Source organism: Ovis aries, chromosome 19 (assembly GCF_016772045.2).
Source record: "Ovis aries strain OAR_USU_Benz2616 breed Rambouillet chromosome 19, ARS-UI_Ramb_v3.0, whole genome shotgun sequence".
NCBI lineage: Eukaryota > Metazoa > Chordata > Mammalia > Artiodactyla > Bovidae > Ovis > Ovis aries.
Window position 1 is genome coordinate 58,773,164 of NC_056072.1, and position 12,173 is coordinate 58,785,336.

At 62.2% G+C, this 12,173-nt stretch overlaps 1 protein-coding gene across 11 annotated transcripts in view; it reads left to right on the top strand.

Moving 5' to 3' along the window:
* The window catches only part of IQSEC1 (IQ motif and Sec7 domain ArfGEF 1), a 138,825-nt gene extending 129,108 nt beyond the window's left edge, over positions 1-9,717 (top strand). For 7 of the 11 annotated variants that reach the window (XM_027957838.3, XM_060402963.1, XM_042236461.2 and 4 more), the window contains 3 exons: positions 451-627; positions 5,221-5,270; positions 6,361-6,975. In XM_027957838.3, the coding sequence (XP_027813639.1) occupies positions 451-627; positions 5,221-5,270; positions 6,361-6,867 (734 nt within the window). In that variant the 3' untranslated portion in view covers positions 6,868-6,975. Of the gene's footprint in view, positions 1-450; positions 628-1,829; positions 2,605-5,220; positions 5,271-6,360; positions 6,976-8,351 lie in introns of those variants that run through there. The other 4 variants (XM_042236464.2, XM_027957839.3, XM_042236465.2 and 1 more) reach the window with 3 other exon arrangements.
* The last annotated feature ends 2,456 nt before the right edge of the window (positions 9,718-12,173 follow it).

Consider the following 12,173-nt stretch of genomic DNA (forward strand, 5'->3'; position numbering starts at 1 on the left):
ACCCACCCCCGCCACCCCCGGCTCTGAGCCTCGTTCCTGCGGTGGTCATGTTCCGGGGGGCACAGGAGCGGCCCCCGCTCCCCAGCCTCCATCCACAGCCAGGCCAGGCGAGCCTGGGTCCACTCTAGACCCAGGAATGCAGTCTCCCCCCAAGTCGCTGAGCTTCCTGCAGGCCTCGGTGCCCTGACCTCTGCAGCCTCCCTGTGGGGTCTCCCTCGGTCCCGGGGGATGGGGGGGGCGTCACTCCAGCTCCTCCCCAGAGGACCTCGCCCCTCCATCTCTCCGCCAACCCTGGAGGTGGCAGCTCGGCCCTGTGCCACCCAGAGCCCACTACGTGCCCCCCCCCCCATTGCTCCGCATTGCCCTCCTAGGGGTTGCCCAGCCCCGCCGCCACCCCCTGCCTGCCCTGGGCCAGGGCCCTGCTGCTCACTGCCTGGCGCTCTGTTGCAGCGGAGCTGGAGAAGCAGAAGGGCGTTGTGCGGCCCAGCATGTCCCAGTGCCCCAGCCTCAAGAAGGAGTCGGGCGGCGGGACACTGAGCCGGGCCTGCCTGGACGACAGCTACGCTGGAGGCGAGGGGCTCAAGCGCAGCGCCCTCAGCAGCTCCCTGCGCGACCTCTCGGAAGCGGGTAAGAGCCGGGCCGGACCGCCCCCTGCCCAGCGCACACGGGGAGCTCCGCCGTGCGCAGCGGGCTTACATTGGCCAGAGGGGTGGGGAGCACCGCGGCAAAGTGGCTTGGACTGAGCTGGTCCGGGTGGCCGCCCCCAACCCACCGTAGCATCTGAGCAGGCAGAGAGGGCATCCCCCAGAGGCCCCAGGGAACGGGGCCGCACGGTCACAAGCAGGACAGCTGGGCAGGAACCCCGTCTCCCCTGCTCTTTGTTTGCTCTTCTGTTTCCTGAGCCCGGCTCTAGCACAAGGCGAGCCAAGCCCTGTCGCTCTGCAGAGCCCGTGCCTGCGCCTCACGCTGACGAGGGCCGGGGGGCGATGCCCGCTGCACCGTGTCAGGGGCCCCGTCATTGCCCTCGGTCCCGGGGCCTGCTCTCCCGGCAGAGGTCCCCTTCCCAGGAACTCTGGGCCTCCGTCCAGCCCAGAGGCGACGGGGAGAAAGCCTGGGCGGGAGTGTCTTTCAGTGTCGTTTCCTCGTTTCTGTGCGTGTGTGGATTGCTTCCAGCCTCTTAACCCGCAAGCGAGCCGCCCAGGTCTCCTGGGGTGGGGGTTGTGCCTGGAGCTTCAGGGAGCGCCGGGCCGTGGCAGTGGTGGGGGTGGGGAGCCTGCTGCCCCCTGCTTTGCTTGCCAGTGCTGTCAGGGAGGCCATAGGCTGAAGGGGGCAGCCTTTCCATCCCCCACGAGGCACGTCTGGCCAGGCAGCTCCTCCCCGGAAGAGGCTGGCTCAGTGTGGAGGTGGAGCGGAGGCAGCCAGGCACGTGGACATGTGGCCATCCCAGCGCTGTAGGCTCCTGGGACCCTCGACTTGCACCCTGGCTCTCCAGGAGCCCGACATGACCTGGGTTCGCTGGGGGGAGACCCTCTTGGGGTGAGATCAGCCTGCTCCCTCCCCCTTCCCTGGCCCCTCTCCCGCCAGGTGCTCGCCCAGCCCAGCCCAGCAGCCTCAGGCATCACTGCGTGGCCAGCTGTGGGCCCCTAGAGAGAGCTGCTCGAGACCGCATCCCATCCCCACCCGCCCCCCCACACCCAGCAGCGCTTCGTCCCTTCAGCATGTTCATTTCTCAGAAGTCTTCCCCTGTTTTCTCTATTTTTGAGTTGGATTTTTTCCTTTGCTTCTGTCTCATCATTTTTTAATTTTCTTTCCATCATGAAAATGTGAAGTGCATGGCCAGCGTGAGAGTCAGGCAGGGCTTCTCAACCGGGCTCTGCTGACTTCTTGGGCCGGACCATCCCTGCCGTGGGGGCTGCTCTGTACAGGACGCCTCTGACCACTAGATGCCAATAGCACCCCAGTCACGACAATCAGACACCTCCCTCCAGATTGCCAGGTGCCCTCAGCAGGGAGAGGGCAGAGTCTGGCTGGCAGCGTGGCTGTGGTTGAGAACCTCTGGTTTTCGTGCGGCTCGTGACACCCAGCTAGACGTAACCGAATTGCTCTGGGGCCCTGCAGGCTGGAGCCCAGGGCCTGTGTTTGGGTTTGTGCAGTGGGGCCGCCTCAGGCCTCTAGGGGCCTCTTCCAGCCCCCGTGGATAGGAGTGGCCTCAGCGCAGCTGGCCAGTTACTCTGGCTGCTGACGGTCAGGACCCCAGGCGTCCGCTCTCTCTAGACAGAGCCATGTGCCAGTGCATGGCTGTGTGAGGGGCCAAGCTCCGAGCTCTGGCTGGTTTCTGTCGGAGATTCTCAGCCAAGAAGGACTGCAGGATACGCTGAAGAGGGTCCCCAGGAAGAAGCTGCCTGTTCCCGACAGTGGGAGGTGAGGTTCCGCGGATGTTCCAGTCCCCGCCTGGGACAGGCCCCCGCCTGCAACCACCACAGGAAGACAGGCCAGCGTCAGCCATCTCCTGAAGAGGCCACAGGCGCGCACTCTGTGCTGGACAAGGTCAGGGAGAAGCGCTTCGAGGCAGCGACGTCCCCGCCTGCGTGCCTGGCTGAGAGGGACTTGCAGGGGATGGCCCAGGGGGAGGGCCAGTGAAGCCCAGCAGCGGGCTCGTCCTTGCTCCCAGAGCGGCTGCTCCAGACTTGCGACCACCCAGCTGTCCAAGAGCCAGGACCCCAGGGACAGGGCTTCAGCCCGCCGTGAACCTCGGGGGCCCGGGAGGCAGGCATGGTTTGATGGCCCAGCAGGACCCAGGCAGCCGGCTTGCCAAGAGCCAGAGGAGGGCGCAGCCCCGACCCAGCTCCTGTGGAGCTGCGAGGCCTCATCCAGTCTCCATCCGTGCCGTCTCCCTTTCGCCTCTGCCGGGGCCCCTGCTCATTCCAGGGGCACCAGAGCTGTGCCAGCCCGTGATCAAGGATCCCAAGGGCCTCCAGGCAGAGCCTTGCTGGGCCTACACAGCACGCCAATTCTGGGGCTTTGGCTCCAGCTCTAGGCCAAGTCACCCCTCTAGGTCTCCGTTCCCCAGCTGCAGGGGCGACGAGCGCTGCCCCCAGGGTCTGAGAGAGTCACCGCCCGCAAAGTGCCGGTGGGGGGCCTGGCCCAGCGTGCCAGCTGTTGTCACCCTCACCATTGAGAGGACCACAGACAAAACCTGGCGCGGGGCCCTGCTGGCCTGCGGGCCCGCCCTGAGAAGCCAGCAAGCTGTGAAGAGCCACACCAGCTGTCCATCCAGGCACAGCTTCCGAGCTGGCCGTGGCCAGGCTGACCGGGCCTTCTCTGGCCCTCGAGAAGCGCCGGCTAGGATGGAGGGCTCCCTGAGGCTCGTGCAGGATTCCGAGATGGGGGCCCCCAGGACTGCGCTGTCCTGGCCCGTCCCCCTCCATCAGTAGATGGGGTGTGCGTGTCCACACGCCTGTACGTGGCCTCCAGGGGGCAGGTGCCCACAGGTGTGCCTGGACTGGAGTGCAGATGAGCGCAAGGACATCCCGCATCTCCTGTTGACCTGCAAAGTCCAAGAGACGATTTCTAAGAAACTCGGATTCCCTCCTGGACATCCGAGTAAGAGCCCTCCTGAGTCTTGGCCCATGCTGGGCAGGAGGGGTTCTGTTTAGCTCCTTTGAGGCCCAGCACTGAGCCCGGGCCTGGCCTGGTCCTGGTGGGAGAAGCAAGCTGGCTGCAGGGCCGAGCAGGACACCGAGGCAGAGAGTCAGCAGGCTGCCGGGGGCCGCCCCTCCCTCTGCAGGGTCCCCCTCTGGCGGCTGGGGACTCTGTTTCTGCCCCATGCTCCTGCGCTGCTGTGCTGGAACAAGACAAGAAGGGGATGTCACCCCTCGTCCATATCTGCTGAAAGATGAGGAGGGACAGGTCACCCTCGGCTGGGGACGAGGGCCACATCTGCACAGTTGTCCGTGGTCCTCAGCACCACATCCGCCCTGCAGCCCGGTCCTGTGGGCTGTGGGGCTGGGACCCGACACCGCCTTCAGGGGACCCCAGGCTCCCAGCTGGACTCAAGTCTGGGGGTCAGCAGGTGAAGACCCAGGCCCTGGACACTCCCCTCAGCCTGCTGTTGCAGGCACGTGCAGCTGCCGCCGTTTCAACCCAAAGGGTCCAGACACACCCTGTCCACCCAGCGCAGGTCGGGGTGTGGGCCACACCACGGTACAAGGCCGCCCCTTCCGTCTCCCGGGCACCTGGGCTGGTCCAGCTCAGGGGCAGCATGGCCAGGGTCTCCCGCCTCACGTGGACAGGTGGAGTGGCACAAACTGCTCGCTGTGGGAATGAAGTCGCTCAGTCCATCGGCCAGAGCCCCCATCTCCTGCCGTGGACAGAGGGCACCTGTCCTGCGCGGCGGGGCTTGTAGAAGCCGGAAGAATGTCTGGAGTCCCTTCTCTGCCCCCAAGAGCTGGCTGGAGGCTGGACCTGGCCAAGCCCTCAAGCTGGGCACCATCATCCCCAACAGCCTCGGTGTCCTGCAGGAACCCCCGGAGAAGTCATCTGGCGGGCCCGTGGAGGTTGGGGCGGGCTCTGGGCCTCCAGAACCAAGAGGAAGACTCAGCCTCCTCGGGCATGGCCAACGCGGATTGCATGCCTGCCTCGCGCCATGTGCGGGGCACTCAGAGGCGTTGTCAGTGAGGGCTCATGGCCGGGAAGGTGTGTGGCATCCCGGGGGGCTGGCGCCCACAGTGGAGAGAGCTGGTCTGCGGGCCCGTCCATGCCCCCGGCCAGACACTGCACAAAGCAAACGTGGCCCCAGAGAGAGGGGACCTGGAGCTCGTCTCCTGAGAGTCCCCACGCCCTGCAGGCCGCAGTGTGTGTGTGCGTATGCGTATGTGCGACATACGACTGTGAAATCCACCAAAGGGCAGTGCAGGACCACGCTTGGCTCGTTTCAGCTGCTGGAGGAGCCAGCCCGTCCCCACAGGCCGATGGCCTAGGGTTGCCCCCACCCTCCCCGGCACCCACCCCACAGGCTTCCGGTCCACGAGAGGGGGATAAACTTGGGCTGGTCGGAAAAGTTTTTTTTTTGTCTTTTTGTCTGTCTGGTTTTTTTTTTTTTGCTTTTTAAGAACCGCGTTGTCTTTAAGTGGTCAGCGCCCTGCCCCCGGCTCCGCCGGGCCGCGGGTGGCAGCGCGGGCCGCGTCGCGTCTAACCTCTGGTATTGCATGTTCTGGGCAGGGAAGCGAGGGCGTCGCAGCAGTGCGGGATCGCTAGAGAGCAATGTGGAAGTAAGTAGGAGCCCGTCCGGCTGGCTGTGTGTCGCCTCCCGTCCTCAGTTTTCGCCTCTTGTCTATTTTTTTGTTCGTTTTTTTTTTGCTCCTCCTTCCCTCCTCCGCAGAGGCCGGATCCACCCCGCCTGCCTGGCACGTGCATGCTGCCCGCCTAGACGCCCCGCGCCCCTCACCGCTTGTGGGGGCTGGATCGGTGGGGCGGGTCCGGGTCTGTATGTCACGGTTTAGTCTCCGCTTAACCCCCGCCCCGCGGCCCCTGAGCATGGTTAACACCCGGCTCCCGCACTCCAGGCACGGCCCCGCCCCCTCGCTGTCGGCCCCGCCCTCGGACTTCCGCGCTCCGCCCTCCCCATCGCTTCTCCTTCCTGGAGGTTCGATTGCTGTGTGTCTGCAGTCAGGGCGCCTCGGAATTGCTCAGCCAGCTCGGGGGCGGAGAGCCGGGGGAGAGAGGAGTTCAGTGTGGATTTCATGAGGTTCCATTCATCCTCCAGCCATCTCGACATCCCTGTTCTCATCTCCGCTCAGCTTGCAGGCCTCTCTGTCTCCTCTCTTCCCGTGTTTGGTTGGCGTTAGGTAGTTAGGTAGCCGCAGTGAGACGCCTAGGCGGTGCCCACCCGCAGGGGGAGGCTCCCCCAGCCCCTCCTGCGGCCCTCAGCACCCCCTCCCCGCAGGCAGAGCACACGCCCTCGGACACTGAGGACCCAGGAGAGCTCAGGGCAGGGTGTGGGCGGGAGCGGGCCCTTCTCCGCCCCGCCCTGCACACGCCGCTCACAGACACCTGCAGACACACGGTTCTGATCTGAAGGCGCGGGCCACCCCCCAGGGCAGGGTGCTCAGCAGGGCTGCGTTACCCCCACGGGTCTCTCCCCCAAGGCCCCTCGTGGGCCGCCAGCTGACCTGCACGGCAGTGTCCGGAGGTGGCCCCTGAGTCCAGCCTCACGCGGCCCAGCCTCTGCGGCCAGCACGTCGAACTAAGGCTTAGCAGTCACTGGGTGAAACTTTTTAACATTTTTTTTTTTTAAAGAATCATTCTGCCGTAAGTGCGCTAAGCTCTTTTAATTTTGGTTTCTATGAATTTCCTTTTTAGGGGTCCATCATTAGCAGTCCTCACATGCGCCGGAGAGCTGCTTCAACACGAGACTGCCCACCTCGCCCACACCAGGCCATGCCCAGCTCCTCCTCCCTCCTGGGCTCCCTGTTTGGGAGTAAGAGAGGGAAGCCCCCTCCCCAGGCGCACCTGCCCCCAGCCCCGCCCCCGCCACACCCTGCAGCCGGCCACCCCCAGGGGCCTGTGGAGGGCCCCCTCGCGGGCCCGGCGCACGGGCACCATGTCCAGTACTGCCACCTGCAGCAGAACCCGCCCCCCTACCACCACCACCACCACCACCACCCCCCGCAGCACTTCCAGCACGCACACCAGTGCCACCACGGCCCCCACGGGGGGCACCCTGCCTATGGGGCCCACGCGCACGGCCACCCGCCGCTGCCCGCGGGCCACGCAGGCCACGCGGCGCACCACCACGGGCAGCCGCCCGCCCCACCGCCCCCCACCAGCAGCAAGGCCAAGCCCAGCGGCATCAGCACAATTGTGTAGACAGCCTGAGTGGGGGTCCCGGACCCCCCCGGAACACGTGCACACCACACAGGCGCGCCCAGGGGTGGCAGCCCCAGACCAGACCCAGGGCACCTTCTGTTTGCACCTCCCCTCCGCCCCCCGGCCTGGACGGACCCCCCCGAGCCCCGGGGCTCGAGTCACAGGGAACACAGCCCCTGGTTTGAGTTGGCAGGGGCGCCCCTCAGCCCGAGAGGTGGGCCTTGGCCTCCACCAGTCCGGAAACGGTGCCGCCGGCCGGGTAGACGTTGAACCGAGTCCCAGCCCCCATCCCCACCCAGCTCCCAGCTCTCTGCTCCCTCATTGTACCTGGGGGTGATGACCCAGCCTAGGAAAAGAAAAGATGACACACAAAACCAGAGGCAGAACCAAACACATACCCCAAAACTTGCTGCATTATTGCTCTTTTATTGACAATGGGCAAAACCTAAGTAGACCTGATATGGTTGATGAAAATACGTAAGTAAACTTTATATAATATAAATATATAAATATATAAATACATATATACATATATATATATATATACTGTATAGGTAGGATTTGTGTGTGAAAGGCAAATGTTTCAGTCCACAGAATTAGCAATAGAGACTTTACAAGGAGCCCCACTTACCTGATAGGAAGACAGAACCTTAGACAAACGTGTGAGAGGTTAGACCAAAAATGTAAACGCTAGGGACAAACTCAGATACTTCCATATTTTCGTAAGAAGAGACGCCCCACCCCCAGGACTGGCTGAAATCTTTACGCGATCACTACTAACCGTGCCAAGTAACATAGCATCTAAGTGTTTTCAAAGTCCTATATTGCTTTGTATAAATCCTTATTTTATTAACAGATGACTATCATAGGTAATCAGTATTATAACTGCTCTGTTATTTCAGGTAAGCAAATAGATTTTTAAAATGCAGTGAGCTCTACCGTAGCGACTCGGGAGCACTAGTGCAGAACTGGTTGTCCCGGACTGTTGGCTTCCCAGACTCTTAGACACTCTAAATGGCTGCAATAACTGTGAATTTCCATGATCCATGTTCCTTTCCTACGCATCCGGTTTACTGCACACTCATTCAGAGCCCCCCGCGGGCGCCCCACACCCGGCAGAGAGGCGTTCATCTCCCACATGAAAGCGACCAGCTCATGCCCGTCTCCCCAGCACCATAGCCCCTCATCCTGTCTCCAGCCGCCGCAGGCAGACGCCCCGGAGAACCGAAGGCTGCTGCTCCTGGCGGTTAGCGATCCAGGGCGGTGTGTGTGCTTCCCGGCTTGTTTTCTGAGTGGTGGCCGTGCCCCTCGTGATTCCATGTGGCCGTGTGCTCGCACGCCCCCGTGTTACGCCTCCGCGGCCAGTCCGAGCCCGGCGAGGAGCGCCCCGCGCCCGGCCCTCCCGCTGTGCTCTGTCGCTTCCGTGTGTGGGGGCCCCGTCCGCTCCCTCGGGGCCGGAGTCACCCACGGGCCGTCCTTTGTAGTTTCAGCCCTTCGAGCCACTGCAGCCGCCTGTGCTGTGCTCCTAGGCCGCGGACCAGAGGACCGCCCCGCGCCCTGCCGGGCGGGAGCCCCCGCAGGAAGGGCGAAGCTGGCGCGGGACTGCACGGGCGCGGGGCCCTGGACTGCGGCGGGACAGCCCCGGGGCTCTGCCCACCCCACCCCACCCCTTTCTCGCATCATCCAGGTCTCCAAACCAGCAATTCTGCAAGCCGAGCACTTTGTTAATCTCCAGAGAGAGCAAATACAGCAATCCAGAGTTGAGCCTTTTTTTTTTTTCTTTTTTGAGAGAAGTGTGACTTTAATCTGCCCGCCTTTATCTTCTCGTCCGTGTGGTCCTCCTCCCTTGGGCATCCGCTCAGAGAGATGGGAAGCATGGCGTGTCTGTTCTGGTCCGGGGTTGGGCTGGGGGGTGGGGGGGGAGGCTCCCCAGTTCCACGGACCCCGAAACTCCCGGTCACCCCGCAGAGCCCGGACCCCAAGGCGTCCTGTCTTGCGGTTTCAAGGGCGGCGGCGCGCCTGGGAACAGTCGACGTGTATTGCATGTCCTCCGGCGTCAGGCGCGGGAGGCCGCACTGTGTCTCGTGTGTTTGCAAAACTCTCAGTGTTAATGTTGACAAATAGTTGAAGTAAAGTGGTAACATATTAAATATGTCGGCTTTTCTTCACAGTCTGTACCAATCGTAGGATCTAACTGTAAACTCCAGGTTGTTCCAGAAAAGATGCAGGCACGCTGGCTGGCAGCAGGCCGCACTTTCCAGAGGGCCATCCCTGATGGGGCAGAGCCCAGTGGGGTAGGGCTGGGGCACAGGGCACCCTCTCTCTGTGAGCCATTCAGAACCCCCACCTCCGACCTCTTGGGTCCACAGGGCTGGGCGCTTCCCGCTTTCTGCTGGCTGGGTTCCAGTCAGTGAGGTTTCATCAGCGTGTGCGTTTCGGGGACAAACCTATCACGGGATGAGTGTCCCCAGAAGGCACACTGTTCCGTGGAGGAGGCTGGAGCCGGGCTGCCCCGACCTCACAAGGAAGCAGACGTTACTGATGGGCTGGTGGTCCCAGGCACTCGCCTGGGACCGCTCTCTCGGGACCCCAGCCCACCCCAAGGTCCGCTCGCCCGCACAGCAGGCGGAGGCGGGGTGTCACCAGGCCGAGTGTCCTCCATTCTGTCAGGACACACATGGGGCGTTTCACTCACAGATTATCTCAGCAGGAGACCCTTAGAGGAAGCAAGCTGGTACCATCACCCAGCATCTTTTCTGGGACAACAATGAAGTCATGTATTTGTATTTTTTTTTTAAGTTTATGAATGGATTGTATAACAATGTAAAAATAAAGTTCATCCTAATATGACATGCGCCTCTTACTTAAAAACGTCCTCAGTCGTCCTGTGTAGAGCGATCTTTGCATCCCCCACCGCATGCCCCCGGAGCCTCTCAGTTTTAAGATGAGCTAAGTGACAGCAGGTAGCACACGTGACCCTAGAGGCTGACTCGGCACCGCACGAAGCCGTGTCGCCACAGGTAAGCATGCACCGTACCATCCGCTGCAAAACACCACCGCCCTCCCTGCCTGAAAAACGAGCCCTTCCGTAAGTATCTTAAACACGGCAGCGGTGATCCAGGAGGCAGTTTGCAGAGTGGGGCTGGAATGGGGGCGGGGGGCCTGGTCTCCGTGTGACCCCCCTTGCAGTCACAGGGCACACTCAGCACCGTCCCCTCTGGGGCCCTGTCGCTCACCTTCGAGTCGTCTCCCACAGGTAGAACCAGGACTTGAGTGCAGGTTGTTGAGACCTCAGGGGCCCCCTGGCTCGCGGGAAGCCCAGCACCCACCGTGTCACTTTGCGGAGCGAGGAGTGGTTTTGTTTCCGTGTGTTCTGTTTGTAAGTAACAGACTCTACTGATGTAAAACCATAGCTGTGACCGATGTGGAGAAGCAAATAAAGTCTTCGAAACACTCGCGTTCTCACTTTTTCTGGGAAGACCGGCTGTTTCCCTGTCGGCTGGACACAGAGATCCCCAGGTGGCGAGCTGGCCCATCCCTGGTTGTGACCGCGGTGGGCTGCAGCCTCTGGGAAAACTCGAATTTGAGGATGCTGACAGGTGACTTAAGATAAAGGTACTCATCGCAACGTAGGCACTGGTAGAAGATTCCCAAGGTATTTATAATTTCTAGCAGCTTTGAACAAAATTTTGTGCTTTCGTTGAATTAGAGGAGATGGACCCTATGAAGCGTGGGGCTGGGCGAGGTTGACTTGTGGGCAGAAAGACACCCAAGGGCCCAGCCCCCATCACGCGATGGGTAACATCACCTGGAAGCCAGAAAGATGGGTTCTGTTCTCCCAGAAGCAGGGGTTCTGCAAGAGTGTGCTTGGCTGGTGCTGTTTCTCCTTTCCTTAAACCCAGATAGCTCCAAAGAATACCCCCCTTGAAAGCTTCGCTACATACAAGGTAGCTGAGGTAAAACCGGTTCATCTGATCTGCGGGCAGCGCCAGAGGTTCACGTCAGTGGCCACGATCGGCGGGGGCCCACTCTCCACAGAGGGGGGAGTTCCCACGGGAAGGCGTTCCCAGGTTTCTGCAGCTGGATGATGGCCCTGGGTTGGGGGTGCCCCCTCCAAGGGAGGGGAGCTGGTTCCCGGAATTCGCAGAGATCCTTCAGCCTGTGATGTCACCTCACACAGAGCTGCCGCCACCTGCCACTCAGCCACCACTGCGGTTTCAGGCTTGTCTCCCCGGGATGGACGGGGGTGCCTCCGGCCAGCTTCTCTGTGCGCGGCGCCCCACCCAGCACCACTGCAATCAAGATGCATCTGAAAGCAGGCTGCTGGTTGGAAGGGGGTGGGGGTCATGGCACAACCGTGGGCTGATCTGAGGGTGTGTGAGTTGCCAGCTGTCTGCAGCTCCTGCCCCTGAGAGTCGAGCCGGGGACGCAGCATGCAGTGGGACTCCTCCGAGAGCAGTTCCTGCTCAGTGGCCGTGCTCCGGAGCTTGCCTTGTGCTTCATCGCTCAGCAGCTTCCACTGCTGTTCACACGCCCCGCGGTGAAACACGCAGCGTCTTCGGTTCATCTCGCCTTCGTCTCGGGAGTGGCAGGGGCTGGTGCGGGGACACCTCCTCTGTCTCCTCTGCTGGCTGACACCCCTCCCTGGAGCCTGGAGTGCTGGCCTCGAGGTCACAGAAAGCCGTCTCCCTCCTCTCGGCACACAGCTCACCCTCTGTTTTCCTGGAGAAATCCCCGGGTTCAAATCTCCAGCCCAGAGCACCTCAGACGCTTTGTCCAGGACCAAATCCATGATCGCACGCACAGCTGGGCTCCTGGGCCCCCCTCCACCCCGTTGGTGAACAGCGTCCCTGCGAGGGGTGCAGATTAGAGCTAGGGAGTGTTCTGGATGCCTGTCCTCATCCTGACTCCAAGTCTGTGCTGCCAACAAGCCCTTTTGACTTGGACGTCCCTCTTCACGTCTCACCTGCCCTCAGGCTTGTCCCCTGGACTAGAGCCCGGTACCTGGGCTCCCGGCCGCCACGGTGGGCCCCTCAACCCCTCTGCACTGCCACCAGGGCAGTCTTCTAAGGGTGCTGCCTGCTTGAAGGCGCGTCAAAGACTTTCTACTGCCCTCAGGATTCAAAATAAACCTGCGAAGCTCCTGGACGCGGGCTGGGTGTCTGTCGCCTGTCCTCCCCTCTTCACCCTCGCTGTGCCCTTTCACGCCAGCAGCGCTAGTCCTTCAGACGCCCAGGGAAGCCGTGTTCCCCTTGCCTCAGGGCCTGTGCAGGCGTGGCCCCTGCTGTTCCCCAAACGTAGCATGA